Source organism: Passer montanus, unplaced genomic scaffold (genome assembly GCF_014805655.1).
Source record: "Passer montanus isolate IOZ18808 unplaced genomic scaffold, ASM1480565v1 scaffold44, whole genome shotgun sequence".
Taxonomy (NCBI): Eukaryota; Metazoa; Chordata; class Aves; order Passeriformes; family Passeridae; genus Passer; species Passer montanus.
In genome coordinates this window covers 4462582-4476438 of record NW_024369262.1, presented here as the reverse complement: position 1 = coordinate 4476438, position 13857 = coordinate 4462582, and the positions used below count along the sequence as shown (strand labels likewise).

General features: G+C 46.2%; 1 protein-coding gene across 1 annotated transcript in view; it reads right to left on the bottom strand.

The window, feature by feature from the left end:
- PPM1E (protein phosphatase, Mg2+/Mn2+ dependent 1E) overlaps window positions 1–13857 on the bottom strand; it is a 61590-nt gene that overhangs the window by 3849 nt on the left and 43884 nt on the right. The window contains exons 2-6 of the mRNA XM_039720425.1: window positions 7190–7308; window positions 2764–2963; window positions 1200–1388; window positions 530–673; window positions 177–270 (exon numbers count right to left, since the gene is read on the bottom strand). Coding sequence (XP_039576359.1) covers window positions 177–270; window positions 530–673; window positions 1200–1388; window positions 2764–2963; window positions 7190–7308 — 746 coding nt within the window. The remainder of the gene's footprint in view (window positions 1–176; window positions 271–529; window positions 674–1199; window positions 1389–2763; window positions 2964–7189; window positions 7309–13857) is intronic.

Here is a 13857-nt window from a genome sequence, read left to right as displayed (position 1 = left end):
CCCCAAGTTAAAGCAATTATTTGGAAATTATTCCCTCAGACTGTAGGGGGAAAAATAGAGGTTATTGCTCATAGGCCTATCTTCAGCTGTATGTCAAATTTTGATGACTAGAAAATTAAAATTTTATAGTCAAAAAGCAAAACAAGTCTCAGAAAGGAATGAAGGCTCTCTCTTACCAATAGCTCTGGAGACAGAGAGGCTCCCATTCACCCTCCAGGCTCCAAACCAGACCACGCAGCCACCCAGGGCCTCGATTCGCTTCTTCTCATCCTGAACAGCAACACAAGAGAGCAACACAAGACAGAGCAGTCAGAGCTGCATCACACACTCCACACTCCCATCATCAGCATCTGGATTTTCACAAACATGGCAGGCCCCACGAGACAAAGGGTTTGCTCACAGATCCAAACCAACCAGGATAAGTGCAACATGCTCTGCTGCTCACAGAGATCCTGGCATGGCAGCGCTCCCCCAAAGCTGGTACCTGTGCTGGTCACTGCCCAGGGGTGTTCACACAGGCCCTTCTCACCTCTCGATCTGGTTTGTGGGGTTTCATCAGTTCCACAGCTTGGCCTCTCCTCACAAGCATGACCTGGGAGTCCCCCAGCCAAGCCACATGCAGCATGTTCCCTCGGATGAAAGTCACCACCCCGGTGGTTCCACAGCGCAGACTCTGGAAAAAAATACATTTCCATTTCAAAGCATTTTCTTCCTTAAGTCAGGGACAGAACACGTTGAAACTGCAGCACAGAGCCTGTTCCCAGGGAGGAACAGGCAGTGCTTTCCCTACAGTTATGACTGCTCACTACAGCCCCTTGGAGCCAACCTGGCTGAACACGAATGTGCCCCATGACATCCCTGGCGTGGGCCCTGCCTGCCAGGAGCTGGGCACTGCTGGGCCTGCTCCTGCTGCTACAGGCACAGCTGTGTGTTGTGACTCTGAGGGCTGAGCCTGGTAGGCAGGTGAGCGTGGGCATGGCAGCAGCATCCTTCAGAGGAGCTGGAAGCTGTGAGAAGCTGGAAGTGACATTTTTATGGGACGTGGAGCTGACATTTTTACAGGATGTGGAGCTGACATTTTATGGGATGTGAAGCACAGAAAGCCACCAGCGGGGCATGGAGAGCTCTGTGCTGATTCCACTGTGGCTGGAGCCCCTCTGGAAAGGCAGGATTTGCAGGGGGTGCTGTCAGTGCCTCACCTCCCTGGCTGCCTTCTGCACGAAGCGCTCGTCGGTGACGCGGAAGGCTCGGCACAGAGCCTCGGCCGGGTCGTGCTGGAACATCTCCTGGTGGACCATGTTCACGTGCAGGTGGATGGAGGCATAGATGGCAGCATCCACTCCTCCATGACCATCAAACACTGCAAAATAAGCTTGTTCTTCTTGGTCCTGCCAGAGGAAACACAGGGAGGAAAAAACTCAGGTGAAAGCAGCACAAACAGCTCATTGGATTGTCTTAAAGCTTTGGACTTGGGATTTGTGCTGTCCTCATGAAACTGCAATTAGAGACAGTCTCCACTGGAAAAGCAAACTACCCTGACCACCTGCATTTGCATGAGTGGGAAATTTCCACCTTCCTGTTGAATTCTACCTGCAAAGTGCAAGAGATGCCCTGCCAGAATCCCCAGCGTAGTGCTCTCAGTGCTCCTTAGGTCCCATTTGTTACAGCTCAGTCACACAACTCAAATAGGAAGTGCCATTCTCATCAAATTGTGCAGGAGATTTTGTGACTGCAAAAACCACAGAGTGAGAAGAACATCCAATACAGTTTGCATGAAGTCTACATCATGATTGGAATCCACCAGGGATGAAATGCCAGCACAGTTAAAATGTGAAGCCAAGCAGCCTCTGCTTTCACTCTTCTTTTTTCCTTAAATCTAAAACATCATCTTAGATGCCTATGTTTAAAAAAACTTCATGTGTTCTCTCATCAGAAAATTGTGATTACATTCACAAATCAAATACAGCAAAATCACTCATCTTCAAGGCAGTTTTCTCAGCTTCCCCTCCTCTGTTCAGAGAAACAACGTGGTACCAGGAGACAGCAGCTCCAGTGCCTATTCACACACACAACACCAACCCACTGACAGAGCCAATTCAACCTTGACAGCCAGCTCAGTGACTGGAATATTTGCACATTGTAATTTTTAGGTAATGGGCTCCAACACAAATTGGAATAAGAAAGCTGACAATTGACAGGCAAAGGAAACATCTGCCTCTGTTTGCATTAATATCTTTTAAAGGTAAGAATGTGGATGGGGCAGAAGATGGTTATTAAAGTGACAGGGTGTAATAAAGAAGTAATTATGCAGCAATTTGATCCTTAAGGTAAAATTCTTGCCATTTTCTTTTACTTTCCATTCCTGTGTCCAGTTTTATATCTCAAGGGAGAGCAAGAATGAGTGTCTGACCAATGGCCACATCATGAAATTAATGGAAGGGAAGACAGGCTCCAGTTCCACCAATTACTCACATTTCTAGAATCGTGTGTGAGCTGCAACCATAGTCCTGTAAGTTTTGGGTTTGTTTGGGGTTTTTTAACTCAATTTCCTTATTTTTGCTTTTGGCTCCTTCCTCCCAAGAGGAAAGCTTGGAAAGCAGAGCAGACCCACCCTCTGAAGGCTGCTGAGTGCCTTCAGAGACGAACAGTGAGGCGACCAAATGCCAACCCTCCTGAGGCCCATCACCCTCCACTCCCTCCTGGAAAACCCTCCTGCTTTCCCAGCATGGAAAGCACTGTGTGCTCTGTGTGCTGTGTGCTCACCTCGAGGTTGAAGAGCATGTTGAAGTCAGGGATGCAGACGTGCTTGTCCTCCATCTTCCTACGCATGTTCTTGATGGCGTGGATGGAGGTCTCGTAGTAGCGGTGGGGCTTGGGCTGCAGGGGGAAATCTTTCACCCAGTTGCTGCAGATCTCGTGCAGTTTGCTGTAAACTAAGCGGGCCAACTTCACCGTCTCGATCTCTGAGGAAGGCACAAACCACAAATGAAAGCCTTGAGAGTGTTATTAAGTCAGAGTTTTCTCCCTTGCATACATTAGAAAGATGAAACAAAACCATTTTAGCCAAGCAGTTGATGTCAGCAGGGAAATTCTGGGCTCTGATGCATGAAAAGGAGAAGCCAAACTCACCATAATCAGCATTCATCAGTAAGCAGCTCATTGTTTGTTTGTCTTTTTAACTTAAACATTTCCCTGTGCCTTGGGGAACTCATTTGCAGCAGCAGAGAAAATGAAAGGCACGAAAAGTGTTGGATCCCTGGCGTGGCCCTGCCCAGGGTGGTGCAGCTCTGACAGGGACTGTGTCATGGCACAGGGTGCCACCTACCAATCCCACCCTCCATGACAATGACACACTGGGTTTGGACCAAATTCTCTGTTCTAAACACCATTTCACTGCAGAGCTGAGGAAAGACAGTGGAAACAATCTGCAGAAATTAGTAGAGTAATTGTAAGATGTTTTGTGCACTTTCAGCAGTGCACAGGTGCCTTCTGAGCTATTTTCTGACTTCCTATTATTCCCACATTCCTGACAATGGTGTGTCAGAGAAATCTGTGTGAGCAAATGAGAAAACCATAAAGGCCTCAAATTGAAGAAAATGCTGAACTGGCACTGCTGAGAAATTATCATTTTAAAATGTGAAAACTCAGGCACTTGACATTTGTTCTGAAATTCAGGAGAGGAAAACAGGAAGTCAGCATCAGAGCTGAACACATCCAAATCTCTTTGTTCACGATGGCTCACCAAAGCCAGCATCTTCAAAGCTGAGCAGCAGCAACCCAGGAGTGCCAATCACTCCTGCAGGAGGAGGGGCTCACATGCAGGGAGGAGAGGAGAGAGTTGCAGCATCTCTCAGTTTACAGGAATTCTGTGAAGAGCCTAAAAGCTGCATTTACAAATTTCTCTCCTAGGTCTACAGTGACCAGGAGGCCAAGACCCCTAGGAACAAGATACTGTCCCAGCTCTGTTGGTTCAATCAAGAGGCATTAAGCTGAAAATACACTGGATAAATAACCAGAAGGAAGCTTGGCTCCTTGATCAGGATGGAAATCAAACAGCTGGGTCATCCCACCCCTGCCACAGTGTGAGTGGGGGTTCCTCCCCCCACCTGTACTGCTCTCACTGGGGCCACCAGAAATCTCTTTGGGTAATGGATTTAAAGAGGGAACACGTCCAACCTGAGGTGTCCAAGTTCTATTTGCCAGAGGAAAGCCCACAGATTCTGCTCTGCCATTCCTCCCCACTGGGCAGGGGTGAAGGGAAGTGGGCACGTGGCAGGGTCCCCTCAGCAGGAGGGTGGCAGTGAACCCAGGGACCCTGCTGAGATCCTCACCCCCCTTCCCAGGGGACCGTGCGTGGTGTCAGCATCATCAGGAGCTGCTCGTGAGGTCAAAACAGGAGAATAATAAAATGCCACAATAAAAACCACCCCCTCACAGCTGGAAATTACTCATCAATTGTTAATGCTGCCACGCTGAGCCAGAGCTGACTCAGCTGTCACTGTGCTTGTGTCACGGAGAATTTCATTTCCCTCCTGCTGCTCCCAAATCCCCAAGGTTGGAGGTAATGCTGAGCTGCACCACAGTGAGGGGGAAATCCAGCTCAGGCATTGCTGTTCCCTAAGATGACAGGGCAGAAGGAGGGTAGAAAGGATACCAGGAATCAGATCCTGCTTTTAGTGCCATGTTTTATGAGCTGTGTTGATAACATGGCCAGTGTGACAACAGGGGTCAGAACCAAGACCAAGGTTTTCCCTAATCTAGGAGCTGTGGATCTCTTTGGATATTTCTAGGATCCATCTCCTAGAACCTGGAACAACTGGGTAATGGACATGATGATTTGCTTTGTGACATCTCCTGGAAATTTGATACCAGGTCACACGGTCCTGCTCTCCAGCCTCCTCAGGTGCTTCCTTGAACAATGCCAAACTTGTGATTCTCTTCCTCCACAAACAAACCCCAAACCTAAATGTCCTTAACCTGAGCCTTCAAAAAAGAAATCCAGCATCATCCAGGTCTCATGGAAAATCTCTTGCTCCTCCCCAGTGCAGCTGGAAGAGAAGAGTCATGGCCTGACTCAGATATCCAAACCACATGGTCACCCCAAATACAGACCCCTAATCTTGCAATCCCACATTTGTGGCCTCCAACCAGTTTTTCTTCTTTTAGGATTTTCATTCTTCTGTCATGGAGTTTCTCATTTCTTTCCACACCAAGAACTGCTTTCACCACTCCTAAGCACAGGACATGATTTGTCACGTTGCAATTCTTCGAGTGAAATGTGCCACTAAGGAAATTTGAAATAGCCTTTTTTTTATCTTTCAGCAAATTCAAACTTGAGGCAAATCAGGTAAATGTCTCCTTGTATTACACAGAGTAAAAATCTTTCTGGATTCATAAAAAAACCTGACATAGAACTGAATATTAAAGCCAGGCAGTGAAATTCAGCTTGGTTTCACATTCTGCAGCAGCTCAAACAGCACCAAGGGCACAGTGAACTCTGAGCATCAAACTTCAAGATGCAGAAATCCCATTTTCACCACCTGCCACACTTTGCTTTGCTTTCTTCCAAAGCACTGAAGTCTCCCTGAGGGCAGATCTCCTCTGAGCACCCAGCCCAGGCTTCTCAAGGGACTCCCCTGGAAGGGTCTCCAGGGTGGAGCTGCTGCTCCACCACTTTTGTCTGGGTTTGCTGGGCCAGACCTTGCCCTGGTGGCTGCTGAAGCCCTGATGGGGCACAGGGTGCCCAGAGCAGCTGTGGCTGCCCTGGATCCCTGGCAGTGCCCAAGGCCAGGCTGGATGGAGCTTGGAACAGCCTGGGGTGGTGGAAGGTGTCCCTGCCCATGGGACAGGGTGGGACTGGGTCTCTAATGTCCCAAGATTCTGTCATTCTATGACACTTGAGCTGATGTCCTGCTTTGGAAAATCATCACAGATTATTTGAAATTGCAGGGTTTGTATGAAGCTGTTGCTTTACTACAGGCCAGAGGATGTTTTCTCTCATCCTGTCCCCCACAACCCTCATGATTTAACACTCACACTGCATCAGCAAAGGGATATTTTATTTCCAAGTACCCTCATTATGACAATTCACCTCAACAAACTGCATCTGGAGCCCTATTCTTTGTGCCTGCTCCAGTCTCTTCCCATCTCAATCTGTGTTTGCCTCTGTGTCTTACAGCCTCAGATATATTTAAATGTCAATTTCTGTAGGTGTGAGGGGTTTGTGGTGGCTTTTTTTCCTTTCTTTTTTCCTTTTTTGTTGAATTCTGTAGATATTCTGTGTGGAGGCTTAGTCAACATTTCCTTGGAGACTGTCAAATATTTATGCAAGTTTCAGAGATCTCAATTTGAAATTAATGAAGGCTGCTCAGCCAGAACAATGACAAATCTATTCCATTTACCTGCTCAGCAGGAGGAGGCAGCAATACCTACAGAAAGGGAACCCAGAGCATGTTTTTCTGTTCCTCAGGTTTCCAAGGGCCTCTGGGGAATACAGCAAAATCTTTTTTTAAGAGCCAGATTTATAGATCCTCCTTATCCCCAGAATAATTTACAGGATTTTTTAAAAATCAAAATAGGAGGGAATGGATGAAGTGGTTTGTGGACTGTGTTTTCAAGATCAAATGACAGAATTCCTGTTAATACATGTGAGAAACATTGGTCTTTGTTGTAATGAACAACCCAGACAATTTTCAAGGTTATTTAGGCCAGCACACTCCTGAAATGAGTTAAGGTGCATGACCTTGAGCTGGAGGCTGCAAAAATCTTGTCAGCCAGCACAGATAAATGAGGAAAAGGAATTTTCTTCCTTTTAATCACAAAAATCTCTTTATACTACCTTTTGCTGAAGCCATAAAAAAACCCTTACAAGCCATAGTAAAAACCACACTGACTGAAATAATTCAGAATTAAATTATCTCTTCCCACATATATTTGACTTTGCTCCAAGGATGAGGGAGGACAACTGGCACTTGCCAGCAGAACCACGTTGTATAAAGTGCTGAGAGAGAGATTCAGGGCCATCAGACACAAAAAATGCACTGAAAAGAGTAATTCCAAAGGTTTGAGTGAGAAATTAGACCTGCAGCTCTAGCAGAGTGGTGGTGAGCTCCCCATGGACCTTTTTCCATGCTCGTGGGGTGTTCCATCCCAGAGCTGCAGCCAGGGGTGGAATGGAGGGGGCACTTACGGATGATGCCGTCGGCGCTGTCCATGTGCTTGGGCAGGAAATGTGCCGAGAGGTCGCTCTGCAGGACTTCATCTGAAGTTGCTCTGGCTAAAGCAGAGGCCAGGAATGAAGGGCAATTACTGGGAAGGAAAAAGAGAAACCACAAAAAGATGTTTTAGTGTGATTCAGCAAGGTAACATGAGTGTGTTTTTCACCGAGGTTCTTTGGCTGAGCCCTGCAGCAAGACCTCAGACTCGCTGAGGGGTTTTGGTTGCCCTCTTTCACTCCTCTGTTCCCTTTTTCTTAAGTTTTAATGTTTCAGTTCATAATCTCTATTTAAATTCTTTTCAAATCTAGATTTGAACCCTCCAGAGTCTGTCACACAACTGTACATTTTTACATATGTATGGTACAATTTTAACTCAAGTTAAGTCCAGTTTCTCCTAAGATTTGGAGTCAGGGTTCCTGAATTCCTCAGATTTCAGTGTCCAAAGGCTCTCTAAGGGGCACTGGAAGTTAAGGTTAGCCCACAGGGAGCTGATGTGCATAAGGTAAAAAAGCTCCCTCAGGAATGATTTCTACCCACAGTGAAGTGGCTTTAACTCACTGTATTTAATTAAACCTGATATCCCCCAAGGTTAATTAATCTATAGCAAGCCAAGGCCACTTTCATGTACATTCTCTCATTCAAGAGGAATTTAATACCTTTTAATTTATGTATAACTTTGCATTTCCCATTGGTCAGCCCCAACTTCTCCAGGTGCCTCCTGCTGACACAGCCTGAAATTTCCAATTTCCACTGATTTTGTTGGGGTAATGGTGTCTTTCCCAAGACATTCCACTGCCACAGGGCCACAGAGAGACACAGAGCCAATTTCAGCCCAGAAACCATTCATCAAGAGAATCCCAAGGCAGAATTCCAGGGAACAGGCAATGAACACTTCCTTAACCTATTTCTTCTGTTCAACATATCAATAAATGATTAAAGGATAAGATGAACAATAAATAGCTTTGTCTAACACTATTAGGAAGCTCTGGAAGTCACACAGGGAGCACCCACACCTCGTTAGGGCCCTCTCGGGTTTCCTGCTTTCTGATGACCTCAGAGTTCTTTAGAAGAGTCAGAATCCTTTGGCTCGTGTTCACAAGGTTGTTTATTGTCTATTATCCAAAACATTTTCTCTCAGACCCGCAGAGGTCTGATCTGCAGGTCTGTCAGGGCACACGGCCCTGCCCTGAGGCAGTGCTATCTCTTTATACTGATCACTGCGAGTACTTTATTTCAAGTTATTTTCCAATACCTATCACCTATGTTAGACTATTTCTACTCTAGACCAATCTAAGTGTGCTATCATCACCAAGAAGATGGAGGCTAGGAAGAAGAAGGAAGAAAGGCAGGACAAGGCCCAAGCCCCTCCATCTTGCCTCCTAGACCACTATGGTAAAAGTCCCCAAAATTCCACCTTTCACCCTGTGACTACTGTTATGCTACTAAACTTTTGTGCCTTGTAATTCTTCATACAAAGTTGGTAATTTGCTCCATGGGTTAAGATGGAAATCCCAGGTGTCTTTGGCTCCCTGCCTGGGTCTCCGAGCCCCTGCCAGGGGCACAAGCCCCCCATGGCACCCAGAGGGATGTGCTGGGCTCCGACAGGGCCCCATCCAGCCCAGGGTTTTCCCTGGCATTCCCAGGTGGGCATTCCGAGCTGCTGGGGGGATCAGCTGCCTCAGGCCCTGCCAGCCCAGCTCAGGGCTCTGACCCCCTTCCCATCCTGAGGAAAACACCGGCCCATCCCTTGCTCTGGCACGTGGAGGAGCTGCTTTCCTGTCTTTTTTTTTTTTTTCTGTCTTTATTTGGCTCACAAAAAGCAGGTTTGTCGTGCAGTGATGCTGGTTCTGCTCATGTTACATGAGATTCCCCAAAAAGGGAGGATTGCAGTGCCCGGGATAGCAGAATTATCCCAGCAGTTACCAGCAGGGCACCCGCAGGAATCTGAGCTTGTTTTCAGTCCAAGGCTTCCCCTGACCAGCCCAGTGCTGGGACTCTTCAGAAAAAACCAAACTTCTTTTGTGTCACTTGTAAAGAACCCTCAGGAGCATCCCCTGATGGGCAAAGAGGGAACCTGGTTAAGAACTGGGGCAACAGCAGCGGCTAAAATAGACTCAGGACCTAAACAGCAAAGAAAAAATAGCCCAGAGAGGAGGAATTTGTGTTCTGCCTGGGCCTGGGAGGGGCTCTGGGTATCTGTGGATACCCAGAGCCATGAATATCTGGAATTTTAGGTAATATTTTAACTGCAGTGACCAATGGCACAAGTGAAGGGTGCATTTCAGGGGGTGTAGCAGGTCAGAGTATCCCCCCCAGCTCCAAGTGCTGTACACGTGTTCCATTTCCACACAGCAGCTCTATATCCAGCCAAAGAGTGCATTTCCATTACAATGCTAAACCTACACAAAAAGCTGCTAAAGATGTTATTAGATAAATTAAAGGATTTTAAGTACATCCTTCCTGATTCTCTGGCAGCGTAGGTGTGTTTAGAACACCCACAGTTGCATTGTAGCAATCCTGGAATAACTCTGGGGAGGTATTAAGTCAAGCCTAAAAGTGCTCTGCTTCCATGAATTAAGTTTGAGGAAACCAGTCTGAGGTGGTTTTATTATTGTGTTAGCAGCTTAACACACAACTCCTCTCCATCCTGCTGGCATTAAAGTGGGGAGGACTTTCTAAACACCTTCCCTGAGCTGTTCCTCTCTGCTCTGAATCTAACACAAACTCTGCTACTGAAAATAAAAGAGATGGCAAAGTTGAAATTCTTATTGCAAAGGAGTTCACCACTGGGGTATGAACAACGGATCAATTTCGAGGGGAAAGGTAGAGAAAATAAATCAGCTGAAGGCTTTCCTTCTATGTCTGGCCACTCTTTGTCCTAATAATAACAGCTGCTGGCCAGAGAATTAATTGCCCTTGACATTTGTTGATCACAAAGCCTCTTATGTGGTGCTGCAGGCTGTGCCATGTGAGCAGGGAGGTGCCCACAGCAGACAGATGACTTCCTCTTCCTGATTAGCACCACTCAACATTTACTCCTCTCCCTTGGCTCCTCAGAGACTTTTAGTTGAATTACTTTTTCCCTTCAAGGAACAGCAGATTGCACTGGAGGTTTAAAATAGCTGTTGAAGGCAAACTGCTCTGAGGACTCTTCATTACTGCTGCACCCAGACAAATGAGGAGTCAGCTCTGGGATCTCTGTTTTCAGCACGCAGGTGAGCAGAGACAGCATGCCACAAACAGCAATCCAAGGGGGGAAGTTCTCCCTCTTCAGAAAGCCCAAAAAGTGTCACCAGGATCCCTGGGGACAGGGAGGAGCTCCCACACTGCCGCTGATGTGACCAGGGATTACCTGCTGGCTCTGAAAAGAAATTCTTCTGCCACGTTCTAGATGCTCAAATGTTATTAGTCATGAAGTCTGACAAATTGAAACTGGGAGGGCACAGTCTTGTTCAGCAGAGAGCTGAGAGCTAAAATGCCTTTGTCTATTCATAGCTGTGCCACTAACTCAGCAGCTGACCTTGGACGAGTCACTTCACCACTCAGACCTTCATTGCTCATCTGCAAACAAGGAATGAGAATGTCATTTCCTCAGGGAGAGGAGGAGGAGGAGGAGGAAGGCTGTAGAAGGCCTAAATCTGTGTTTGTGAAGTATTCTGGAATTTCTTGCTAAGAGCCCAACTGAAGGGAAAAATACCAAGATGAGAGTGGGAGATATTTTCAATCTATAGGAGATTTATGCTTTCATACTTCTGATAGCTTTCTTAGGTTTTTCTCACTCTTTTCTCATACACTGTCAGAAGTGCTAAGTGGAGCACACAGGCAAACAACAGCTCTGGGTAACTCACAGTGTCATCAACAGCTGCAGGAGAGGGGAAAACCAGCAAAGAGAGACCTCAAGTTCTTAAAACTCACAGTTCTGAGCATTAGCACTGCTGATGGGAAAATGATGCTGCAGCCCTTGCCTGAAATCCACAACGAGGGCCACCAGGGCTGAAAATCCCCAAGCCTGCCATGGTCTGGGGGAGCTGATGAGGCATCACTAACCCAAACAAAGCAGGGAAAATGGACCAAAACGAACTGGGGCTTTCAAGAGGCAAAGGGGCAGTAAATAACAAAATGTACAGTGTTCCTGTTACCTCAGGAATCCCCTGACACCACAGAACAGCAATTGTTTCAGTTAGAATGAGGAATGATTTAAATAGAAATGCTATTCAATCTGCTGAAACACAAAACAAATCCACAGGCAAACAGGATAAAGCAGCATATTTGGTTTCACCCAGCAATCCAAGACCAAGAACATGACCTGAAAAGAACCAAGTACAGCACATTCCCAAAAGGCCTATAATTTACTGGGGTAGTAAAAGACTTTGTAGGGATGACAAATTAACTGCACCCTTTCCAAAAGACATTCCACCAGGGATGCTCTTTGGGAAACACTCCTGCTCATGTGGCCTGTTGCAAGCTCCTGTTAGAAAGCAACTTTTGCCAGACTCAGTTTAAGAAAAACCTCATTTGTCCCCTGCCTGTATTTACAAAACATTCCAAAGTCTCATGAGACTTCTTCCAGATGGAGCTTTGGATACAGCCTGGAAGCTCTTTGAAGAAGCCTTTAAAGTCTTTATTTTTGCAAGTTGCCATGCTGAGCAGTGCAGCAGTAATGAGCAGGGAAGTGCTTTGGGGAGCTCCTTTGGCTGTTTCCCAGCCCTCCCTTCCTCCACCTCCTGTTTCCGTGGCCATCCAGAGGGACTTGGAGCCATTGAGGGGCTCCTGTTTGTCCCCAAACTCCTCCAGGTCACCAACACTCAGAGGGGAATACTCTGTGAAGCATTCCAAGACCCTAAAGTGATTATGGAGCATCCTCTGGATCTGCCCAGCAGAGGCTATTTCCTATTTCCAGCTGCCATCTCTGCAGCCTCTCCTCTCCTCACCCCCAGAGCATCTCTGACCTGTGCTGTTCCCCTGCTCTGCACACCTGCTGGAAGTTTTGATGCTTATTTAAAGCCTGGTCACGGTGGACAAATGGAGTATTATTTTTTTTTCTCCCCCTAACACATGGTGAAACCCTGCACTAGATTTATCTGCTGCAGTGTTACTAAAAAAAAACCTGGCACACATACAAAAAGAAACAAATAGAAAAAACAATGCACCTTTTAAAAGCTTGCATAACCAAAGCTCCTTGAGAAGTCATTTGAGCTGGCAGTGGTGAGACAGTAAAGATGCTTGATAAATCTGTTTGAAGGAGCTGCAAACGTGCTACCCAAGGAGCTGCTATCTATAGGCTCCCAGAGGCAGCTGCCTGCTCCCATCCCAGCCTTCCTGTCCTTGTGCTGACAGTTGTAAGCAACAGAAATATAATACACAAGCATTGCAGAAAGACACTGCTTCAGATACATTCATCATGCCCCTGTCTGTGCAGACGCTGCATTTAGGAAATGTTTAACCTTCTGCTTTCTGCTCACTGATGTTTTCGAGACCAATTTTGTATTGATATGTTTCTGTGGTAAAGTCTGTCTTAACTGGATGTGAAAAAATAACCAAAGCAGAGGTGCCCTGCTCATCAGAAAAGCTCTGCACAGCTGGATGAAGGTGCTTCACCAGGGGAAACCCTTGGCTTTTCACAAACTGTTCTCAACACATGAATTAGGCTCAGACCTCTGATGCAATTTCTGCTGCAGAGCAAGTCAGTATTCCCTTCTCCAGAGGGGGAAGTGCACATGACAGTACATAAAGCCACCAGAATGTGAGCAAGACAAAATAAAAAGGTCATCTTTGTCTCTTTGATGAGGTACAATGTCATGAAGGGCAGCGTGTATCTAAAATATAAGTGCTTGCTGCCCACAAAGCACTCATAAGCATTTGTGATTTAATGGCTGTCAATAAAATAGCACTGACACCACAGGGGTGAACTGTGAAGAATCCAAACCTCACAGAGCAGCTTCTCCTGAGCTCCTGGCTGGATAAATTGCCTGGGTATTATCTTTGAAACCAAATTCTATTATTTCTCTCACTCATCCTCCCAGCGTGGTGGTTCTGAGGTTACTCATATTCCAATCTCTGGGGCTGATGCTGTGGCTGCATTTCAAATGACAGAAATCACCTCCTGTAACATGAACAACCCCTAAAACCCAGCATGGATCTGCCACAAGCTGCAAGCCGAATAACTGCAAGAAATGGAATTCCCAGAAGTGACTCAGGGAGGGTTTTCTTCATTACAGCAAAGAGCTGAAGATACAAAGTTTGCTGTTGGAAATCATATCCCAGCACTTCACAGCCACATTATACCCATCTGTTATTAAAAGGAAGGGAAACCTGGACTTTGAAGGAATGCAGAGAAAAATGGGCCACAATCCATGAACCTCTGGTATAACAAACACCAAGATGTTGAGGATGTTTCTATGTAGACTCTCCCCCATCTAAATCAAATATTTTCTGCCTGAGGAGTAAGATTCTGAGGGACTGGATAGTTTTATAACAAAATCTTAATTGCTGCTATGAAATGCACTCTAGAAAATTATAAAAATATTATTATAAAATTAAAAAAAACCAACAAGCCACTTATTTGATGGGCATTGATTGTGCAGCTTAGCTCTTTGGTATTCAGCTTTGCAAATGCAAACGCACTGTGAAAATAAATCTG